Source organism: Chelonia mydas, chromosome 17 (genome assembly GCF_015237465.2).
Source record: "Chelonia mydas isolate rCheMyd1 chromosome 17, rCheMyd1.pri.v2, whole genome shotgun sequence".
NCBI lineage: Eukaryota > Metazoa > Chordata > Testudines > Cheloniidae > Chelonia > Chelonia mydas.
Window position 1 is genome coordinate 2587057 of NC_051257.2, and position 20091 is coordinate 2607147.

Below are 20091 nucleotides of genomic sequence, written 5' to 3' on the forward strand. Positions count from 1 at the left end.
TGAGCAGTGGGGAGGCAGTGGGCCTAAGGGGTTAACAGGCCAGATTTCATAAAGAGTGGAGAATGGAAAAGAGTGGAGAATCTATATATCTATATATCACTATGAATCTATAAGATATATCTATGCCTAAGTAGTAGATAAACAAGGAGAAAATATCCATTTCTTACCAAGTTCCATGAACGAACAGCAACATTAATTTACCATGAATATCTTTAAAATGTAATATGGAATGTGATTTGCTATAAAACTTCAACAGATTCTACAAAAAAAAAAATCTGATTTCAGTGTGCCTTCTGCCCTCCTTTGTACTCCTTGTCACAGCCCTCTTCCCTCTGTTTCTTTCCAGTTCCTCATATTCCAGTCCCTTGTCATAACCAACTGGCAATTTAGACTTCCTTGTTTGTTTCAATATTAATAAAGTCCCATAGTAAACATAATTCAAGGAGATAAATTACAAGCCTGGACAGCAGAACTGGGAATGATGATTTCTGTTTCTACAGGGTTTTAGAGAGGTGTTATATATAGCAAAGGTGTCAGTGTAAAATACAAATCTAATGTATATCTCTCAGTATAAATAAACACTCACAGAGAATACGGTTGAATAAACAGATATAGCATTACAGTCAATTTACTATTATATTGGAAGGAAATTTTATCATATTAAGAACCACTGGAAGACTTATAGGTCCCCTCATCCCTTTGCTCCTCGTACCTCACTCACCTGCCCTCCCACCCTTCAATTTTTCAGTCTTCCCAGCCTCCTGCCATCATACCTCCACTCCCTTCTGCCTCTCCATCTCCATCAGTGTTCCCACAAACTTCACACCAGTTTGGCTTGACTACCTTTAGTAACTTTGTAACCTTTTACTGTTTTTCCTGACCACCCTGTGATTCTATTCTTTGCATTGCAGAAACTTGATGGTGATTTGATTCAAAAGATTTGCTGCTTTGACCCAACTGCCACGAATGGGCAGGTTCAGACAGGGCTGCTGGCTAACTCTATCAAAGGTATATATCAAAAACGAATTCTGGGGTCACATGCTGCATCTAAGTATTGTCTCAATGAACTCTCAGCTGCATTTTTGGTCCCCCAACTATTTAAACTACACACAAAGCATTCTAAACTTCTGTGGAATCTTTTTTGATGAATAAGAAAGACAGCCCTGCTAAGTATGATATCAAAACTCACAGCCCCAAGAGATGGCAGCCGATCTGCTTTGAAATGGGTTCCGTCACCACATGTCGGAGAACAAAAGTTACTTTGATGAGTAAACTCTTTTTCTGTACATTTCAGGCTGCTCTGACTTATACCAGGGACCTGACCCAGGTCAGAACAGCCGCACGATTGGGGGACCACAAAATGGCTAATCACCATCTTTGTAAACAGCAGCCCACAGATGCACCAAGTGCTTGCTGGTTGCAAGTAAGGATCTGGGCCTCAGTCCGTCTCTCTCTCTCTCTCTCTCCTCATGAGGATGAGCTTTCCAGGGTGGTAGGACGTGGAAGAGGCTGTTATAATTCTGAACATTTATAACAGGAACACGCAGTTTTCCTATTGACTTGTGTTTAGATTTTCACAACAACATCTTTTTATATTACGCGCCCCCCCGCCCAAATACTCTTTCATTTGTTTAAAGAACAAACTGTCCTTTGCTGAGTTGATGCTAGATGGAGGGTCTATTAAAATCAGATGAGCGGTTGGCACTCACTAATTAAACTTGGCTTATTTATTGATACTACCTTGACACGTACCTTTTTATAGATGTAGCCTAGGCATGAACAGTAAACATTTAACCAGGCCTGGCTCCTTCCCTTCTGATATTAAACTAATTTATTGCAGCAACAAGAGCAGCCCCAGGCAGCCCCTCTTTCCCCACAATTCAAGCCCTGGATGTAGATGGAGAGAATATAGTTCTACATTTGTAAAAGACAAGCTGCTGCTATTCTACAAAGGAACAGTTACGTGGCATGTAACCTATTCTGGGACTCAAACCAATTAGGATTTAGGAACTGAGGAGACAAATCAGTGGTCTAAATGCAAATACCACTAACAGTCATATGTATCAATTTCAAAATGTATTACAACATTCACATAGATACACGTTCCTGTGTTTTCCTCACATGCGCCACACACCTGTACTGTAATATAATATGAAGCACTTAACTGCCTACACCATGTACCAGTAAAGCACCAGAGGGTGGTAGAATAAAACTTCTCCATCGTATATACATCAGAATTAGTCCAGGTCCCTTTAATGCTGTGCACCTACTAGTTACCTTTAATTGGTACATATCAAAATAGCTGAAAAGGGCAACTAAACTTCAACCTCAGAATCTGAACATGGAAAAAACACTTTGCTTTTCTCATCTTTACTAGCATTTTAATGTCAAATGTCTAGTATTAAAGCCTAGCACAGCACCTAGCACAAATCCTATCACAATACAAGTAAACAGTAAAAGATGGAATTGATTTATACATAATTGATTTATTAAGTTGAAACCTCCCATTACAACAAACCAGATTACAGAGTAACAGCTGTCACGTTTAATTACATTTTTTTATTAAAGCAGAATCTATAAAACATACAACTAGTCCATAAAAAATAAAATCAGGGTGCCATGGAAGAGACTTTCTGAAAGCATCTAACTGATTTCTTTATGGATTCATACGGACGTTCTAGAGGAACTTCCACACCCTTATTTAAAATCAGTACAACCAGTTAATCCGTTTCAGAGCAGGATGAACTAAAACAAGTCAGGACAAAATTCGACCAATGTCTGCCTTCTAAAGCAACCTGATGAACAGCAAGGACACATCTGATCTCCCTCACAACTTAGGTCAGGGTAGTCATTATTTTTTGTCAAGGTCCAAGTTTCTTGGTCAAGGTATAGTCAAAGGCCAGACTCCAGAGAAAATAATAATAAGTAAATAAAAAGATTTTGGGGTCTGTTCAAAAGCATCTGGCAGTCCGGATTTGGTCCACAGTCCACCTATTGACTACCCCTGACTTATGTGCAGCAGAGATTTGTATAACTCGCCAAAGTGACCACGAACAGAAATAAAAGGACAGGACTATAGGACACAGAACTGGAAGGAACCTCCGGGGTCATCAAGTCCAGTCCCCTGCTATTGCAGGCAATCCAGGACAGCAATAATTATCCCTGGTTGGTACATAATTCAGATTTCACAAATGGAAAATAATTAGGAAGAATCATGGCATCAAGTTGAAAGAATGTATGCATACTAACAATTCCACAAGAACTAAATAGCACTGGGAAGGAAAGGATCTTGTCTGGCTCATCCCGGCTTGAATCACTGAGGATGTGGCAGACAGGCTTAAAAGGCAGCAAACATGTCTGAGAACAAAACTGTGCTATAGAGACTAACTAGGTTATAGCATGGCGTGGGTAGCATGGGTCTCAGAAAAAAATAAACGCTGCTCAGAGAAACCAGGCTAGACTGTGTTGGCTACAACCACATCTAAACATGATGGTAGCTTCTATAGCTCATTTATGATCTTAGTGAGAGTTGAGCCAGAGAGAATAAGTCACCTTCCTACAGCTCCTCTAAGAACAACTATCAAAGGAATTTAATATATAATATCAAATATTTGTATTTACCCTTTAACAGGTCTTTCTACCTGCCTCTGCCATGCTATGTTATTACCTTGTCTTTGGGTCAATGCACAGTTGGATGCATGCACAACACACAAGTGTATTATTTTCTTTGGTTCAACCATGCACATGTTAAAAGGACCTTTTAAAACTCAATGGGCCAAGTTCAGCTCAGGTGAAACTCAGATGATTTGCCCTACTGAACCCAGACCTGAATTTTCCAGCACATTTAAAGGGCTGATTCATTCCAACCATCCAAACTGAAAGACATGCAAACACATCTAACAGCACAAGAATAAACTTTGCTGTCTAATCGTCAAACAAGGTGAGTGAGATATCTTTTATTGGACCAACATTTGTTGGTGAGAGAGACAAAGAAGAGCTCTTTGTGACTCAAAAGCTTGTCTCTTTCACCAGCAGAAGTTGGTCCAATAAAAGATATTACCTCACCCACCTTGTCTCTCTAATATCCTGGGATGGAGGAGGCTACAACTACACTGCACAGAATACTCAGACAGTAACGCGAGAGGGTTTGTTTGCTCCCAGCAGGTGTCAGCATTCTAACATACCAATCGTGAATGCTGCTTGTCTCATTTTAAAAAATCTATAGCATTTGTAAACCAAATTCAGTGGATTGAAAAGGCAAATTACTACCTTATAAACAGCCATGGATTAATATTCCATGGCTGTTTATAAAGTAGTAATTTGCCTTTGTTTCTATTGCAGAAAAGCTATGTTGGGCAATCAAATATGCAGCAGTGGAGGATGGTTACTAATTCTCATCCAGCTAGAAAGTATGGTTGTAGTTCAAGTCTTAAAGTAGGAACTTCCTGGGGCAGTTTGACTCTTGGGATGCTCACTTTGGATTTCTTCTGTAAGTGAAAAACGCTAGGTCATGATTCTGCATCAGAATCTGCTAGTATGGGACCCCTGAGCTTGTGCAATATTCCACTAACTTTTGGACTCCACATGGGTACAGGGATCTATGCTAGCGGGTCATGCTAGAGCACTGGCCCTAGTTTTGAAATGGACTTCTGTGTTATGATTTTGTTTGTTTTAGGTATACCTAGAGAAGAGGTGTGGAAGCATAACTCAGTTCCAGCTGAATACCTGTACAACTGGGCACTTACCTGTCTAACACTAATAGAGCTCACGAAGGAACTACAGCATACACAAGATTCACCTTTAGCATCTCTGACTCCAAGACCCAGTCTGATTGCATATAAGTCAACAGAAGTTTTGCTGTCCTCTAACCCTAGTGATTCTATTATTTAATGTTACTTTTAAATGTTTGGCTTTATGTTTGCTATTCATAGCTAATAAACATAAGTTGCTTACCAGGTGTAGAAAATCATTAGGAATATCTAAGTAATTCATTTAGAAATGTTAAAAGGAACAATTCTGATAACATAGGTGGGTCATTCTAAACTCAAGAGACTTGACTGAAGAGAATACTATTCGGTTTTCATTTAATTTTGACGAGAAGAGGATTAAGCAAGAGGGAAAATATAACTTGTATGTCTAGCACATTACATGATTCATAAACGATAACAGAAAAAGCCCTTCCGAATTGAATTGTGTATTTAGCAAAGATTCATTTTCCTAGTGACATTTTCAAAGTCACTTTAAGCCTAGAAAGGATTATTGAAGAGCATGCTTTTAGTTCTCCCAGTGGGCAGTACACTTATTCTGGAAAATCCCTCTAGTTTTAATGTGACAGTTTTCTTATTGGGTTAAAGCTTGTTTACAGCAAACTTTACTGCTCTGTTGCAAGATTCCATCTTTGCAATAAAGTATCTTTTGGCAGAATCAGTTTTTTAATAAAATGTTGGGAAATTAAACTTCTTTTTCTTTATTTAGTTGACAAAGTGTGATGTCTACCAAATACTTTCTAATTTGAGATTGCAGGTTGCTTTTAACCTCCCCATATAAAATGATGGTGATTATCTGATAGCTGCTTCTAAATGGCAAGTGGGTTTCATATTTTGGTTGGGGGAAAGGCTTTTCAGGTCACTTACAGTGATATTTCTAGGAACAATGTCTTTACAGATATTATACTGATAGCCACAAGCACTTGTCCCTTCAGAAGATGCTCACAAACAATTCATTGTGAATACAAATTACTTACTAAGCTTTATGAATGGAACAAAAAAGGTAGGGTGCTTATAGATTACATGGTTTGTTTCAGTGAGTCAAAGTAACACACCGGGGCTTTGTCTAGTTCAGGGTCCCCACCTGGCAGGGGCGATAGCAGGATCAGGAAGGTGGTTTTCCCGGGGGGGGGCTCACCCACTGCCCTGCGGGTGCGCTGACCCCGGCGATTTCCCCAAAGGCGGGAAACTCGACTGCATCATTTGTGGTAGTGGTGTGCTGCTTTTGTTTCACCTTGTCAGGTAACTGACCCCAGCGAAGCGCCCAGCTACAGGTGCGGCTCTGCACTGGCGCCCGCTGGCAGCCGGCGGGGCTGAGAGATGATCGGGTGACAGAAGCTGGGAGCCCCGGCACTTGCGGCTGCCCGAGGCGAAGCATCGCCTGGGGAGAGCCCGCGGCCCGCCGCCTCACACCAGGAGTCCTGCGTTGCCGAGCGATCCGTTCGCCCCCCAGACAGCATCTCGCCGCGTTTTACTGCGCCGGCCGGGCCGCTTCCGTCCCCCGGAGACGCGGGTTCAGGGCCCGTACGCCCCGTACGCCCCGAGCCGCCCCCGCCCTGCGGCGGGGCAGGGAAACGCCCCCAAGGGCGAACGCCCCTTTGGCGCGGGGGGGACCCGTTTTGCATCGCTCGAAGCGGCTTCCAAAAATGCCCCCCCGCGCGGCCGCTCACGGGCCCCCGCGTTCACCGGCAGGGACCCTCGGGCGCGCCCCGTCTGAGCCCGGCCGAGCTTCCCGCCGCACCCTGGAGGGCTGAATACCTCCTGCCCCCCCTCCCCGCCGCGCGCGGATATCGGCCCCCCCCGGCCGTCTGCCCCCCCGCGCGCGAATATCAGCCCCCCCCGGCCCCGCCGTCCGCCTGCGGCGCGAGGCGGGACCGGCGCCGAGCGGGAGGCGGCGGTGCCCGGATGCAGCAGCGCAGCGCGCCCGACCCCAAGATGGCGGCGCCGAGCAAGCAGTGAGCGGGGCCCGGGCGCGTCGGGGGGCCCCGTGAGAGACTCTGGGGACGGGAGAAGCGCCTGGGGGGCTCAGGGGGTGACGGCGTGCGGGAGGGCAGTGGGGGACTGCGGGGAGAGGCCCATGGGGGCCTGGGAGGTGATGGGGCTGAGGGGGTGGTGCCATGGGGGAGGGCAGTGGGGGAGAGGCCCCTGGGGGCATGGGGGAGATGATCCCATGGGGGGGGCAGTGAAGGGGAGGTTGGGGAGAGACCCCATTAGGGGCCTGGGAGGTTATGGGGTTGAGGGGGTGGTGCCATGGGGGAGGGCAGTGGGGGAGAGGCCCCTGGGGGCATGGGGGAGATGATGCCATGGGGGAGGGCAGTGAAGGGGAGGTTGGGGGAGAGGCCCTGGGTGGGAGGCCCATGAGGTCAAAGGGAATGGGGTTGAGATGAGGGGACATGAGGGCCAGTTGGGGGGATGACAATGTGGGGGAGTGGCTTTGGGGATATAGGGTCCTGTGTGTGGTAGGCTGAGAGGATAGGGCCCCAGGGGGACATGAAGGGGGGTCACCAGGGCCTGGGATTGGCAGGAAGTCTGGGGGCCTGTTGGGGAAGGAGATAGGGTGATACTGTTGGGGGCAGGGGGTGGGATGGTGAGAGTAGATGAGGACATGGGGCAGATGCTGGGGATGTGGGGCAGCTCTTGAAAACACCACCTGTGGGCAGTGGGGTTACTCACGTGGGCCCCTGCAAAACAGTGTGGAGGATCAAGGCATGCTCAGAAACAATCTTCACCTGGGGCTGTATGATAAGCAGAAGACTTACAAATCACTTCGTTTTGTTTTATTCAGTCTGGGCTCTAGGGTCTCAGGGCTGCAACTTTGGAGAGGGCAAACATTGCAAGTGAATGTTTGTTTGTTTTAAAAGCAACTGTTTATCCTGGAAGCTTCTCGCACCAAATTAATAGAACTATATCATTGGGTCTAGAGCTAGTAAAAGTTTGTTTTTCCCAAATCTAATTTTGGGGTCAAATTTATTATTGTTTACTTCCTGTACAACTCACAAAGCCTTTCCAAACAGGAAAGAAGACATGTTCCCTGCCCCTAGGAGCTCTTAGGCCTGGTCTACACTTAAAAATTAGATCAACCTAGCTACATCGCTCAAGGCAGATAGCCTGTCTCCCTACCCACCTCTACTGCACTCATCACCTTCCAGTAGTGCCTTAAGTGGCATGACTAACATCTGTCACATGTAGTTCCTTCTCTCTCATCCTGCTGGGGGCAGGGAGGGGAATTGTGTGTGCAGTGGAGTGTTTTGTATTGGTGTGTTTTTTGTTTCTAATGTACCTGTTGTTCTGTGTGTATATACAAGAGGGCCAGTCAAAGAGTGGAAGTGGTGAGGTTTGGGATTGTCCTTAGTTCCTGTGAGAGTTTGTTCCACAGTCCAGTACCAGCCCCCTGAGAAAGCTCTTGTTTCTTGCACCATAGAGTTCATTTGTGCATGGGAGCAGAGTTGTCAACTACAGACTTAATTCTGGATCTTCAGGTCCTGGTGTACTTCTGCAGTACAAGTAATAAATAATAATAGGTGATCTTTTAGATGGCCTGGGCCCAAGCCTCTGCATGCCTTGAAAATAGTATTGAGAGCTTGAACTTGACTTGATATTCTATAGCAGTGGCTCTCAACCTTTCCAGACTACTGTACCCCTTTCAGGAGTCTGATTTGTCCTGCATACCTCCAGGTTTCACCTTACTTAAAAACTACTTGCTTACAAAATCCGACCTAAAAATACAAAAGTGTCTCAGCACACTATTACTGAAAAATGACTGACTTTCTCATTTTTACCATATAATTATAAAATAAAACAACTGAAATATAAATATTGTACTTACATTTCAGTGTATAGTATATAGAGCAGTATAAACAAGTCATTGTACGATATTTTAGTTTGTACTGACTTTGCTAGCTCTTTTTATGTAGCGTGTTGTAAAAGTAGGCAGATATGTAGATGAGTTGATGTACTTCCTGAAAGACCACTGTGTACCCTGAGGGTACGCATACCCTTGGTTAAGAACCACTTTTCTACAGGAACCCTCTGTAGGGAGCAGCTACAGGTTTGATGTGCTCACAGTATCCTGTGTTGGTGAGAGAATGCTGCTGAATGTTTCGTACTAACAGACCTTCCCAAAAGAGTAGAACTAATCTCTTAAGAAAGACAAATGTTTATTTATAGGCTTGGCAGAATTTGATTTTTTTTATATAATTTCAATGAATAATATCGATTTTATTTTTAAATATTTTTTCAATTTTTATCAATTTAAATTTTCACAGTTGTGTAAAATTATGGGACATTAGATAACGGGAGGCAGACAATAATTATTTAATGACAGTAGATGTTGAGATTTCAAAAAGTTAAAACATTATAACCATTAAAACACAAATTGTTAATATCACATCAAAATATACAAAGTAAATATCCTTAAATCAAACTCAAGTAAGAAAAATGCTGCTTGTGAATTTATTAATCTGTTCATTTTGATTATTGGTGGAAATTATTTTTCGAGGTGTGCGTGTGTATGAGATTATGCCCGTGTTTAATCCTTTGCAGAATAAAGAGCCCGAACTAGTTTCTTCTTATGGTAGAAATGGGCTTTCAGGAGGGATTTAAGTGAGAGGGTACTGGCTTTGTGGACCAGCTCTGGAAGGGCATTGACTGGAGAGTGGGTGGCATGGGAAAAAGCTTAAAGACCGCTGTAGGAGAAGCGTATGAATGGGTGACATGGTCGGCTACATTGTACCAAATGTCCTAAATTATGCCCAATAACTGTGGCACTGATGCTGATTTTGCTAGTGTGCTATTTTCTGTTTTTAAAATTGGGTGGTTGTTTTCTTTGTCGTGGAATATAATACATATATTACCGTATTATTGTCAGTAATACTAAAAGGGTGATTTCTAACCTTTTTCTCCAGATATGGGCTTATTTTGCCCAAGAAAGCATTGCAGAAAACTCTGATGTTGAAGAAACATTCAGTCTTTGCAGATGACTCTGATGAGGAGGTTAGTTATCAATAATTTTCTCCACAGTAACACTGAAATGTACATTTCATTCTGCTGCTTTTCAGTACGTTAAATGGAGGATTACTTTGAGCTGAATATCGATTGGGAACATTTTATAGGCAGATGCCTGCTAATAACAAAAGAAGTCCAAATTCAATATACATTTCATTTCCAAAAATGCCTTTTTGAGTAGCATGATCTAGTGGTGAAAGCAAAGATCTGGGCCTGGGGAGCTCTGAGTTCTTTCCTTGATTCTGCCGCTAATTTGTGTGATCTTGAGCAAAGTACTTAACTTCTCTGTAGGCAAATGGTTCTTTGAAATAGATTTTTGCTATTCTGGAACTGTTATGTCCAGAACTCAAAAGACCTTTAACAGCTCATTTCTTCAGCTTGTCTCTATAATTAAAATAAGTCTACACTAATGCTTCTAAAAGTGTGTAGTCTGGGGTATTTCTGAAGAACATGGTGCAGTTTAAAGTTCAGAGTTCTGTACTGTTTTAAGGGGGTACATTTTGTTTTAGGTATTTTTGAAATACAAATCAGTGCTCTAATAGCCTGATCAAACTTCATTTGAAGTCCTATCTGAATCTTAATGAAAACAGTGCAAAATTAACCCTGATGTGTATGAAAACTCTCTTATTTTAACACAATAGGTAAGAAATAGTCAGAGTTGTTCACCTGAGAGTTGTCTGGTTATGCCATATGCATTTGAAGTTACTTTGTATAGTGTGAAAAGGAGTATAATTTATCGCAGGTTTATCACTTGTGAGTTATGAGTCTATACAGGTAAAATTACACTATATCCCTATGTTTGTAGCTCTGTCTGACATGTTCTATTCCATAGACTTGTTTGGTGGCTGGGTGAGCAAGTTGAACATATTATTCATGTGGACAAAATAAAAGATGAAATGTCTCGTAAGTCTCAGGAACAGAATGAAGTAACTGCACTAGTCAGATATTTTTGTAAACAGATTGGATTAAACACAAGGATGAATTATTGTTCATCCTTAAAATTTTACAAAAAAAGGTCCCAACCCTGTAAACACTTACTCACACGCTTAAGTTTACTTATGTGAGTAGTCTGATTTAATTTAGTGGTGCTACTTGTGAGAGTAAAGTTAAGTACATGTTTGCAGGATCTGGGCCAAACGTCACAAAGATTCTTTGACAGCCTATTTTTGTTAAGCATTCACAAAAATTGAGTTCATAATTGGCATGGAGCATAATTAGGAAGTGAAATGATCTTCTAGAAATCTAAACTTCGTAGAGTTTAAAGAATTCCTGCTTTGTCAGTAGTTGATTGGGATATGGAAGAATGCCATATACTTTTTGTATTTCTTTTCCTTGATGATGCAATTTGATTTCTGGATGATGACTTCCATGACATTTCAAGTAGAGCATTAGGACAGTGTACAATACTGCTAGTACATGACTTACCTAAACATGTACTCTGGTTCTTCTTCGAGTGCTTGCTCGTATCAGTTCCAGTTAGGTGTGCGCGCGCTGCATGCACGGCTGTCGGAAGGTTTTCTGTAGCAGCCACCCGTCGGGCCGGCTGTGGAGCCACCTGGAATGATGCCGATATGGCGCTTTATATACGACCCTGCCGGCCCGACCCCCCCTTCAGTTCCTTCTTACTGCCAGTGATGGTTGTTGGAACAGTGGTTTCTTGTTCTCCAGTTGTCCACTACTCCCTAGCTATCTTACTTATCTCTGTATATAGTTATCCATTGTTAGTTAATTGTTAGTCATAATCTCTAGTGTTAAGTATAGTTTATAGCAGTTGAGGGTTTTCCCCTTCAATGAGTGTCCTATGGGGTGTGCCGTCCCAGGGCTTCAAACCTTGTAGCTCTTGCGGCAAGCCTATGCCCACGGCAATCCGCACAACTCCTGTCTTCGGTGCCTGGGAGAGGCCCACCAGGCAGACAAGTGTAAAATTTGCAAGGCGTTTAAATCCCGAACCAGAAAGGAGAGGGACACTTGCCTGAAATAACTCCACATGGAGTCTGCTCTCCGTCCGCCACAAGACTTGGGCCCGAGCGCCTCGATGAAGAGTGCTCCTCCAGCGGTGCCGTCTACAGCACTGCAAAAGGACTCGGCACGCCCTCCTCGGGGCTGGTGATCTCCCGGGGCCCAGAAGCGCTCCCCCCGGCACTGCTCCCCCTCCCTGGCCGCCTGTAAAAAGCAGGCCATGGGAGGACTTCCTCAGAGGCTTGAAGCAGATGCCGCAGCCCCAGCAGGACACCCATAAGACTGACAGACCCTCCAGTAGGCCTCAGCCCGCATGGGCGCTCGGTCCCCCAGGCAGCCCCACACCACCAGACCCCCTGCAGCTGCAGGTGGAGGAGGTCACGCTGACCTCCACTTCGGACACTTTTGAGGCCTCTAGAGGGCTTATTGAGATGACTGCGCCTGTGTCCCCGATCTCAAGGCCTCCACCAGCTCAAGCCCCGGTACCGTCAAGGGGCAAACCGGCAATGTTTGGGCCATCTGCCCCCAGACCAGCATCACCGCGCCGGCCTGAGTCCCGGCGCCGTTCTGAGTCCCAGCACCGCACGTATGCTACGCGCCAGTCTGACTCGCGGCACTGGTCTTGCAGCCCCGATCCTCGGAGCTGTTCCCCGCTCTAGGTGGTCATCAGCTGATAGGTTGTGGTCCCGCTCGAGGTCTAGGTCATGGTCTGAGACCTCGCGGCACTGCTCAGACCATCCTCGTTCCGTGTACCGCTCTCCATTGCAGCACCGCACCTCTCCAAGTTGCCGATCGCGGCGCAGATCTCCGGCACGGCAACGGTCGTGGTCGCTCTCTCAACGCCGCTTCCCATTGAGGCAAGGTCCAACTTCTTGGCACCTGTCGACCTCACGGTACCGCTCTCCACAACGGCACTGGTTGCCGCCTAGATCTCGCTATTCGTTGCGGTACCCATCCCACCAGTTGCGGGACACGGAGGTTTCCTTGATGCACTCGAGCACCGCCCCTCCTTGACTGTCCCGCTCCCAATCTCCCTCCCTTAGGTGGAAATGGCTATACACAAAAAGTAAATAAACTACAAATAGTTATTTCCCCTCTCTGATCCCATTTAATTCACAGTACTAGTTTTCACATTTTCGGATAGCAGTGTGTTTTGCTTTGTTTTTTTTAATGGATCCATATCCCTTTAACGTTTCAGGAGGATAGATTATTGCATTTTCTTTTACCTTTACCTTAATAATTTGAGCATAAAGTATCAGTCATTAATTTAAAGAAAATATTGTCAACTCAAATTTTAGCCAACATTTAGATTTTTAAAATAAAATATTTAAAAATCAGAAGCCCTATAGAAATCAATAATTTGTTGCAAAATATTCAGTGTAAACCGTAATTGCCATCCAGTTTTTGCAGCAGAGAGAACCTGAAAGAGCACGGATCAGAAGCAAAACCGAAACTGATTCATTAATTTTTACTGTCCAAGCTGGACAAATGCAAAAAGGAAGTAAATGGTTAAAAGGAAATTGTATTATTAGTTTGAATAACCTGTAGCCTTACTAGTAACCAAGAACTTAGTTTGTTTAAAATACAAGATGTTTAAATTTATCCAGCTCACTTTTAAAATATATTAATAGCTTATAAAGAAAAGGAGTACTAGTGGCACCTTAGAGACTAACCAATTTATTTGAGCATAAGCTTTCATGCATCCGATGAAGTGAGCTGTAGCTCACGAAAGCTTATGCTCAAATAAATTGGTTAGTCTCTAAGGTGCCACAAGTACTCCTGTTCTTTTTGCGAATACAGACTAACACGGCTGCTTCTCTGAAATCTGTCGTTAATAACTTAATAATTTCTACCTGCTCCAGCAGAGGGTGCAGCAACCCATGCACATTACAGTTCGGCGTATGCTCCTGTCATTGAGGCACTGAGATGACCGTATAATGCGTGGTGGATAGAGCTGGGTATTTTACAAATAAAAATAATTGATTATCTTAGGAACATACTGTTAAATTGGGGTATAACAAAGGAGTTTAAAGCAGGATCTTTATCCTCTTTAAATGTTGACCTATAGATAAAGAGAAGATAGGTATTCTGGAGGTGGAGTTACAATATATTTAACTTCAGCATCGAAGTATAATGTTATGGTTTTTATCAACCAAAATTTATTTCTGAGAATTTTAATGATGCCCACAGTCTATGAATTTCAAACTCTAATTTTAAAATGTTTCAATTAATTTAATATTATGCCCACTCCACCTTCCACTCGAAAAGTTTTCAGTGTAGGTGAGATCTGTTACCCTAATATTACCGTTGGTTTTCTGAAGCTAAACTTGAGTTCTTTTTTTCTCTTGTGTGTGTGTGGGGGGGGAATCCAGAGCAAATCCAAGTGGAAAAGAAACACTATACCTATCTGAGGTCTCTCATTCGCATAGTTTCTGAGCAATTCACAAACTGCCTCTGTGAAATAGCAATGCCATATTACAGAAGGGAAACAGAGACACAGAGTGACCAAGAGTGGGATCCACAAATGTATTTAGGCACCTAAGTCCTGATTTTAGGCACCGCTGCGATCCACAAACCTCCAGCTCAGCTAATCCTATAAGCGCCTGAACTCGCTTGGTGCCTAAGTTTTTGCCGTAAAGGTTCCCTATATTTCTGGCTCTGATTGTGTGCACTGCAGCCCTACTCTAGGACTGGGCACCTAAGTCCCAGAGTAATTCACAAAGTGGGGGAGAGAGGTTGTTTGGCTACCTAAGTCACATGCAGGGCCCGATCCAGTAGGCGAGCTCAGAGGTAGCCTAACTCCACACAAAACAGCCAGGGGAGGAGCAGGCGGAGGAGGACTTTACAACTTTTAGCTGAGTGGTTAGCGTTTTTAGCCTTCCTCTGCAGCGGGGGCATGGGTCACTTGTGGGTTTAAACTAGTGTAAGTGGCGGATTCTCTGTAACTTGAAGTCTTCAAATCATGCCTTGAGGACTTCAGTAACTCAGCTGGAGATTAGAGGTCTATTACATGAGTGGGTGGGTGAGGTTCTGTGGCCTGCGATGTACAGTAGGTGAGCCTAGATGATCATGATGGTCCTCTTAGACATGGGATGTGGGAGACTGCTGGATCAAGTCTTCCCTGTGCCGGAGGAGGAGGAGGAGGAGAAGGGATTTGAACCGTGATCCTCCCGCCTGAGGAGAGTGCCCCAAACACTTGGCTATGGAATGTTGTGGCTTGGATCTCCCTAAATCTCTCCTATTGAAGTTGTTCCACTTAAATTAAATATTGATTAGGCCAGAGCAAGAGTTAGAATGACTCTGTATCCTAGTGGTTAGGGCATTCACCTGCAAGGTGGCAGATCCTTGGCAGCCAAACTCCTGTCTTCCCTGCAGTTTGTGACTCTCAGACAGTGATAAGTGCTTCCCTGCAGCCAGGACTTGGCACCAAATTCAGAGAGAGGAGTGGGGCTTCTCATTGCATCTTCCATTCTCTAGCTTAGACGGCTCCCTGCCTACCATGCGGTCTTTGTGCATCACATTCTAAGGCACCTATCTCTCCCCATTCATTTTATAGGAGCCAAAGTCAGGCTTTGTGGATCTCAGCATTGTTCCAGTGATTTTTTAGGCCTCTAAAAGTTACACACTGTGAAGCTCAGCATCACAACACTTAAGTCTCCTTTGTGGATCCAGGCCTAAATGACTTGCCCAAGGTGTCTCAGGAAGTCTGTGGCAGGGATTTGAACACTGGTGTCCCAAGCCAAGCCCTAGGATCACCTTGCTCTCCAGTACATATACTTCTACACAGAATGAGAGGAGAAAAAAAATAAATCCAATGAAATAATGATTTCATCATCTTGGTTTTGTTGTAGAATGTAAAATCTGTGTAAAATTCTGCGACTGCAGAGACCTCAGCAATTTGAAATTGATGAGTGGGGAAAATTACTAGTTTTCGGTCAGACTGCTTGTGGACTTGCATTACATGTCTCAGCAACCAAGTGCTATTGTCCAGAAACATTTTTCTATGCATGTGAATAATATTAATCGATGCTGTCTGTTAAGCCTTGCTGAAATTCATGAAAGCATCTCAGTCATTTAATTAATATGCTACATATAAAAACAAAACAATGAAAAGTAAAGATTGCAAATGGCAAATTTTATTTTCACATTAATAACTAAACAAAAGCTTAAGTTAAATTCCCTTTCCTCCAAAGGATTTGTAATGGAGGCTGAAATACTCTTTAACTACGTCCTTACTACCAGACTCCACTATAACAAATTATACAGAACTTACCATGTTATGTCAGCATGGTACACAGCCAGCAAAAAGCAATAATCTCACAACTGCCTTTATAAAAAAAAATCATTTCTTTTTAAACAAAATTACTTTATTAGTTCAGTAATAATTTCAGGGCTTTTCAAGATAAGGAGCAGCATTTGGGAGGGGTTTCATTTCCTGTCTGCTACTTTATCAGTCAGAACTACATCTCGAATGTCTGAAGATTGTGTATTTATAACTGAACTCTAATAAAGTCCATGCTGGGGAATCTGCACACCTGACTTGGTCATTGTGATTATATATTAGATACCAAACTTGTGTTCCCTTTTTTTAATGTTACTATGCATATTTCATTAAGATTTTGCCTGCATCTTTGCTGCATCTGTTAGAAAGGATTTGAAAGGTGATAATATCTTATAAAGTCTGCTCACTGTAGCCAAGCTGGTTAGTGGATGTAAGTTACTGTAGAAGAAAGTCCTTTGGCTTGCTCATTTAAGCAAAATGTCCATGTTAGTGGGACAGAAATTCTCTTTAAATGAAGTGTTAGTCATGAATAATTAATAAAGCAAGAAAGGAGGCTTGTTAATTCTAGTACGCTAGGTAAAACCTAGTGTGTAGCTGTCATAGCAAGGGAAGGATTTGTTCTTTCACTATTTTCAGTGTTAAAATCTTTAAAATTGTGTTTTATTTTCCCTTACCACTAGAAAGCCTTTTATTGAGCACATAGACTATAGCAATAAATCATTTGAGTCTTTAAAAATAACGCAGAACAGAAATTTATTTCTGATACATTTTCTCAAAAGGACCTGTCCCCTATATTCCTCTTCATCTAGCACTTGTCTGTATGACTGCTGCATTGTTGCTTGCTCTGCTCCTGTCTATGGAGTTTAATAGACCATCCTTCGGTGCAAATTGAGACTTCATTTACAGCAAGTGGGGTGCCTGCTTCCGTATCACTTAAGATCCTCCATGCAGATTTCCCTGTCCTAGCAACTTTTACAAATTGCAGTCTTCACCTTTACACTGCGGGCTTGTCTACATAGGGAAATGCACCAGCAGAACTTTAGTGTAGTCATACCAGTATAACTCCCTGTATGGAGACTCTTATTCCAGTAAATTTCCCCATTTAGATAAGTTCTCATGGTACTTTACACTGCTCTTGCAATATAACAGGGCCTTAAAGTGGGTGTAACTAAGGCTCCTTTCAGGCTCCGTTTTTTTTGCCAAAGCTGTATGAGATGGCATTAGTATGAATGAGAGTCAAATCCTGAGATTCCTGATGTGATGTGAGAAGAACTAAGTACTGTTCTTACGATCTGTGATCCAGTTATCTTTGGTCTTGCCTGCACTACAAAAAAGGATATGTTCTTAACGCAAGTTAGCTAACTCAAGATAAAATCCTAATGAAGACAGAGCAGTTTGTGGTTTTTGCATGAGTTAGCAGGTCGAGTTAGAGTAGGTTTGCCCATAGTCTTTAGCTTGACCTGCTAACTCATGTGAAATATGAGCTGTCTTGTCATCATTAGGATTTTACCTTGCGTTAGCTAACTCAAGTTAAATCATTTTTTTTGTCATAGTGCAAACAAGGTCATTGAATGTAGTGGGATAGCTGGCCTTGCCAGCTTCTTGGATATTGTCCTATCTTATATTTAACAACTAATCACGTATTTAAAATGTATGGAATATATATACAGTAGGGTTTTCAGAAACAACGGGAACAGGTCAATATGATAGTCTAATTCTGCTATCTTTTTGGGGATCAACTTTGGCTTCCACTGGCTTTTGTTTTGTGAATGTCCACAATTAAAATGATTTCAGCAAGTTGATGAAATAGCACTGTAACACATTTTTATATCCTGGAAGGATCTACGCTATTATTAGAGATGTTCTCTTACTTTGGGCCAAAATTATTTTCTGTTCTTCATAGCCCTGCATCTTATCCGCTGCCTTAATTTATAACAATATAACATTAGAAATGCTGCCCCTTAAAATGAAGGCTGTGGGGAACCCTTATAATGAATCTCATGTTGTTGGTTGGTTGATTGATTGATTGATTGTTAATTCCATCCGGCCTTAAATGGAAAAGAGCATTCACAGGTATTAAAAAAACAATCTAAATGTATCCACTTAACTTGTGAGTCAACAGTTAAAATAATCATAGATGTACTAATTGTCTGCAGACCTCCAGACATAAAAGGTGTCCTGGAGTGACCAAGAGGTATGCTGACTGTTACGGTGGCGAAACCCAAGACTTACTTCCTTCAGAGAGTTCAGCACCCTCGCAGACATCATCTCTTACGCTATCATCCTAAACTTTGTATTGGAACTGACCATCTCTTGTCTCCAACCGGCAAATCCTACACATATGGCCCCGATGTGTTTTTGAGTTTAGGAGGGGTCATAGGGAGCGCAAAAATCACCCTCCTATTTTTGGCAGACCACAACCTTCTCCAAGCACAGTCCTCAAACAGGATGGTGGCTCTCATTGTTGTCCACCTTCATAACCACATGGATCCAGTTAAACATAACAGCATCCTCAGAGAAAACAACGGTGAACAGATAGCATTTTGTCAAACCTACCATTCCTTGGGCTATGATTGTACACCGAATGCAGCCAGAAATATGGCACCACACTATTATATCACCATGATTTGCTGATAGTCTACAATAATGAAAGAGGGAGGGAAGGACATTTGAATGCCTGTGTTGAAAATCTAAGGTAGAAGCATTCAATACAAGAATCTCCTGTGGTCCTAATCCACAGTCAGGATAGAAACAGAGATCATTTATTTTCTTGACCATTGCAGCCACTGTATCACTACCATCAGGACTTTCTGGGACTGTAAATTGCTTCATCAATCCAGACTACATATACTCTACCTAGGAAACCAGTATTACCTGCTTTGAGAACTATCAGCATGTTTCACAGAGAAGATATTCCAAATGTGGGATGATGGGTTCTGTGAACAAGAACCATACACCTCTCTTCCAGAGGAGAGAAGAATGGTCATAGGCCCTCCCCAGCTTCAGACTGAAGTGCAGAATTTACATACAACCTAATCTTCACCCACAACAACTAAGAGGAAAATTTTAAAAGAGGAGGAGGAGGAGAAGGTGTCTTTCTCTCTCACAAGTGTGTATGCATCCGCACGCACAAATTCCAACAACCTGATGATGAGGGGGCAGAAACTAAGGCCTGGTCTATGCTAAAAAGTGAGGTAGACCCAGCTGTCACTCAGGGGTGTGAAAAATCCACACCCGCTGAGCAGCACAGTTAAGCCGAACTAAGTTGCAGACAGGGCTAGGTTGATGGAAGAATTCTTCCGTCGATCTAGCTACCACCTCTTGGGGAGGTGGATTACCTACTCGGACAGGAGAGCCCCTTCCAACGGTGTGTAGGCGATGCCACTGTAGTATTTCACATGTAGATAAGCCCATAGCTCACTAGACTCTGTTGCTTTAATTCAGTTTTTGCAGGTGCTTAGATGCTAGGTTTATGGATTTCCGATAAAAACCTTTACTGTGATTATTTCCAGATTTGTATTTTATTTATTTATTGGGTCCCTCACTTTGAATCTTTGCCCCATATTTTCACCTTGTCAAGATGAGAGCTGTGTCTTTCCAGCTGAGGACTTGTCTGGTTTCATGTGAATACTTGGTCAGGATAACATGTTGTTGTAATTAAGCCTTGGGGCTACAACAATAGCCTAAAATCTGACATTGAAAGTTTTTGCTTTTGTGAACAGATTAACCATCTCAGCTTTTCTCATTTACTGACCAGTTAATAACTCTACTTACTCTACTGTTGGCGATTAGCCAGGGATTTTCTGCATACCAAGTTAAAACCAATTGGTTATAGTAGGAGATTAAAATTAATTCTGGTTTAATTTGTCTGACGGGTCATTAAGTCTAGTTTCATATCCTTTTGAAATGAATTACAAAACGAAGAGAAATAATTGATCCTGTGTGCCTAATGTTGAATGCCTTGAAGGAGAAACCTCCAGAAAGCTGGTAGATATCTTGTCAGAGAAAGATGATGCGGGTCTAAGGTGGCAGTTTACTTCCAAAGTGAGAAACCATGTAAAAGAAAAGGATAAGGCAGTA

At 42.8% G+C, this 20091-nt stretch overlaps 2 protein-coding genes, 1 long non-coding RNA gene and 1 other non-coding gene across 5 annotated transcripts in view; all 4 read left to right on the forward strand.

The window, feature by feature from the left end:
* EFCAB5 (EF-hand calcium binding domain 5) overlaps positions 1-5453 on the forward strand; it is a 53001-nt gene extending 47548 nt beyond the window's left edge. The window contains exons 20-21 of the mRNA XM_043530906.1: positions 912-1008; positions 4676-5453. Of these exons, the coding sequence (XP_043386841.1) occupies positions 912-1008; positions 4676-4890 (312 nt within the window). The 3' untranslated portion in view covers positions 4891-5453. The remainder of the gene's footprint in view (positions 1-911; positions 1009-4675) is intronic.
* A 389-nt stretch (positions 5454-5842) lies between these two features.
* LOC114018991 lies at positions 5843-6003 on the forward strand. The gene has a single exon (XR_003564159.2). It is a non-coding gene; the product is annotated as a U1 spliceosomal RNA (small nuclear RNA).
* A 573-nt stretch (positions 6004-6576) lies between these two features.
* NSRP1 (nuclear speckle splicing regulatory protein 1) overlaps positions 6577-20091 on the forward strand; it is a 31733-nt gene continuing 18218 nt past the window's right edge. Inside the window, exons 1-2 of one of the 2 annotated variants that reach the window (XM_037880223.2) lie at positions 6577-6721; positions 9671-9758. In XM_037880223.2, coding sequence (XP_037736151.1) covers positions 6672-6721; positions 9671-9758 — 138 coding nt within the window. In that variant the 5' untranslated portion in view covers positions 6577-6671. Of the gene's footprint in view, positions 6754-9670; positions 9759-20091 lie in introns of both variants that reach the window. The other variant, XM_037880224.2, reaches the window with a different exon arrangement.
* LOC122463166 lies at positions 9769-16261 on the forward strand. Its single transcript, XR_006286253.1, has 2 exons — positions 9769-12795; positions 15286-16261. It is a non-coding gene; the product is annotated as an uncharacterized LOC122463166 (long non-coding RNA).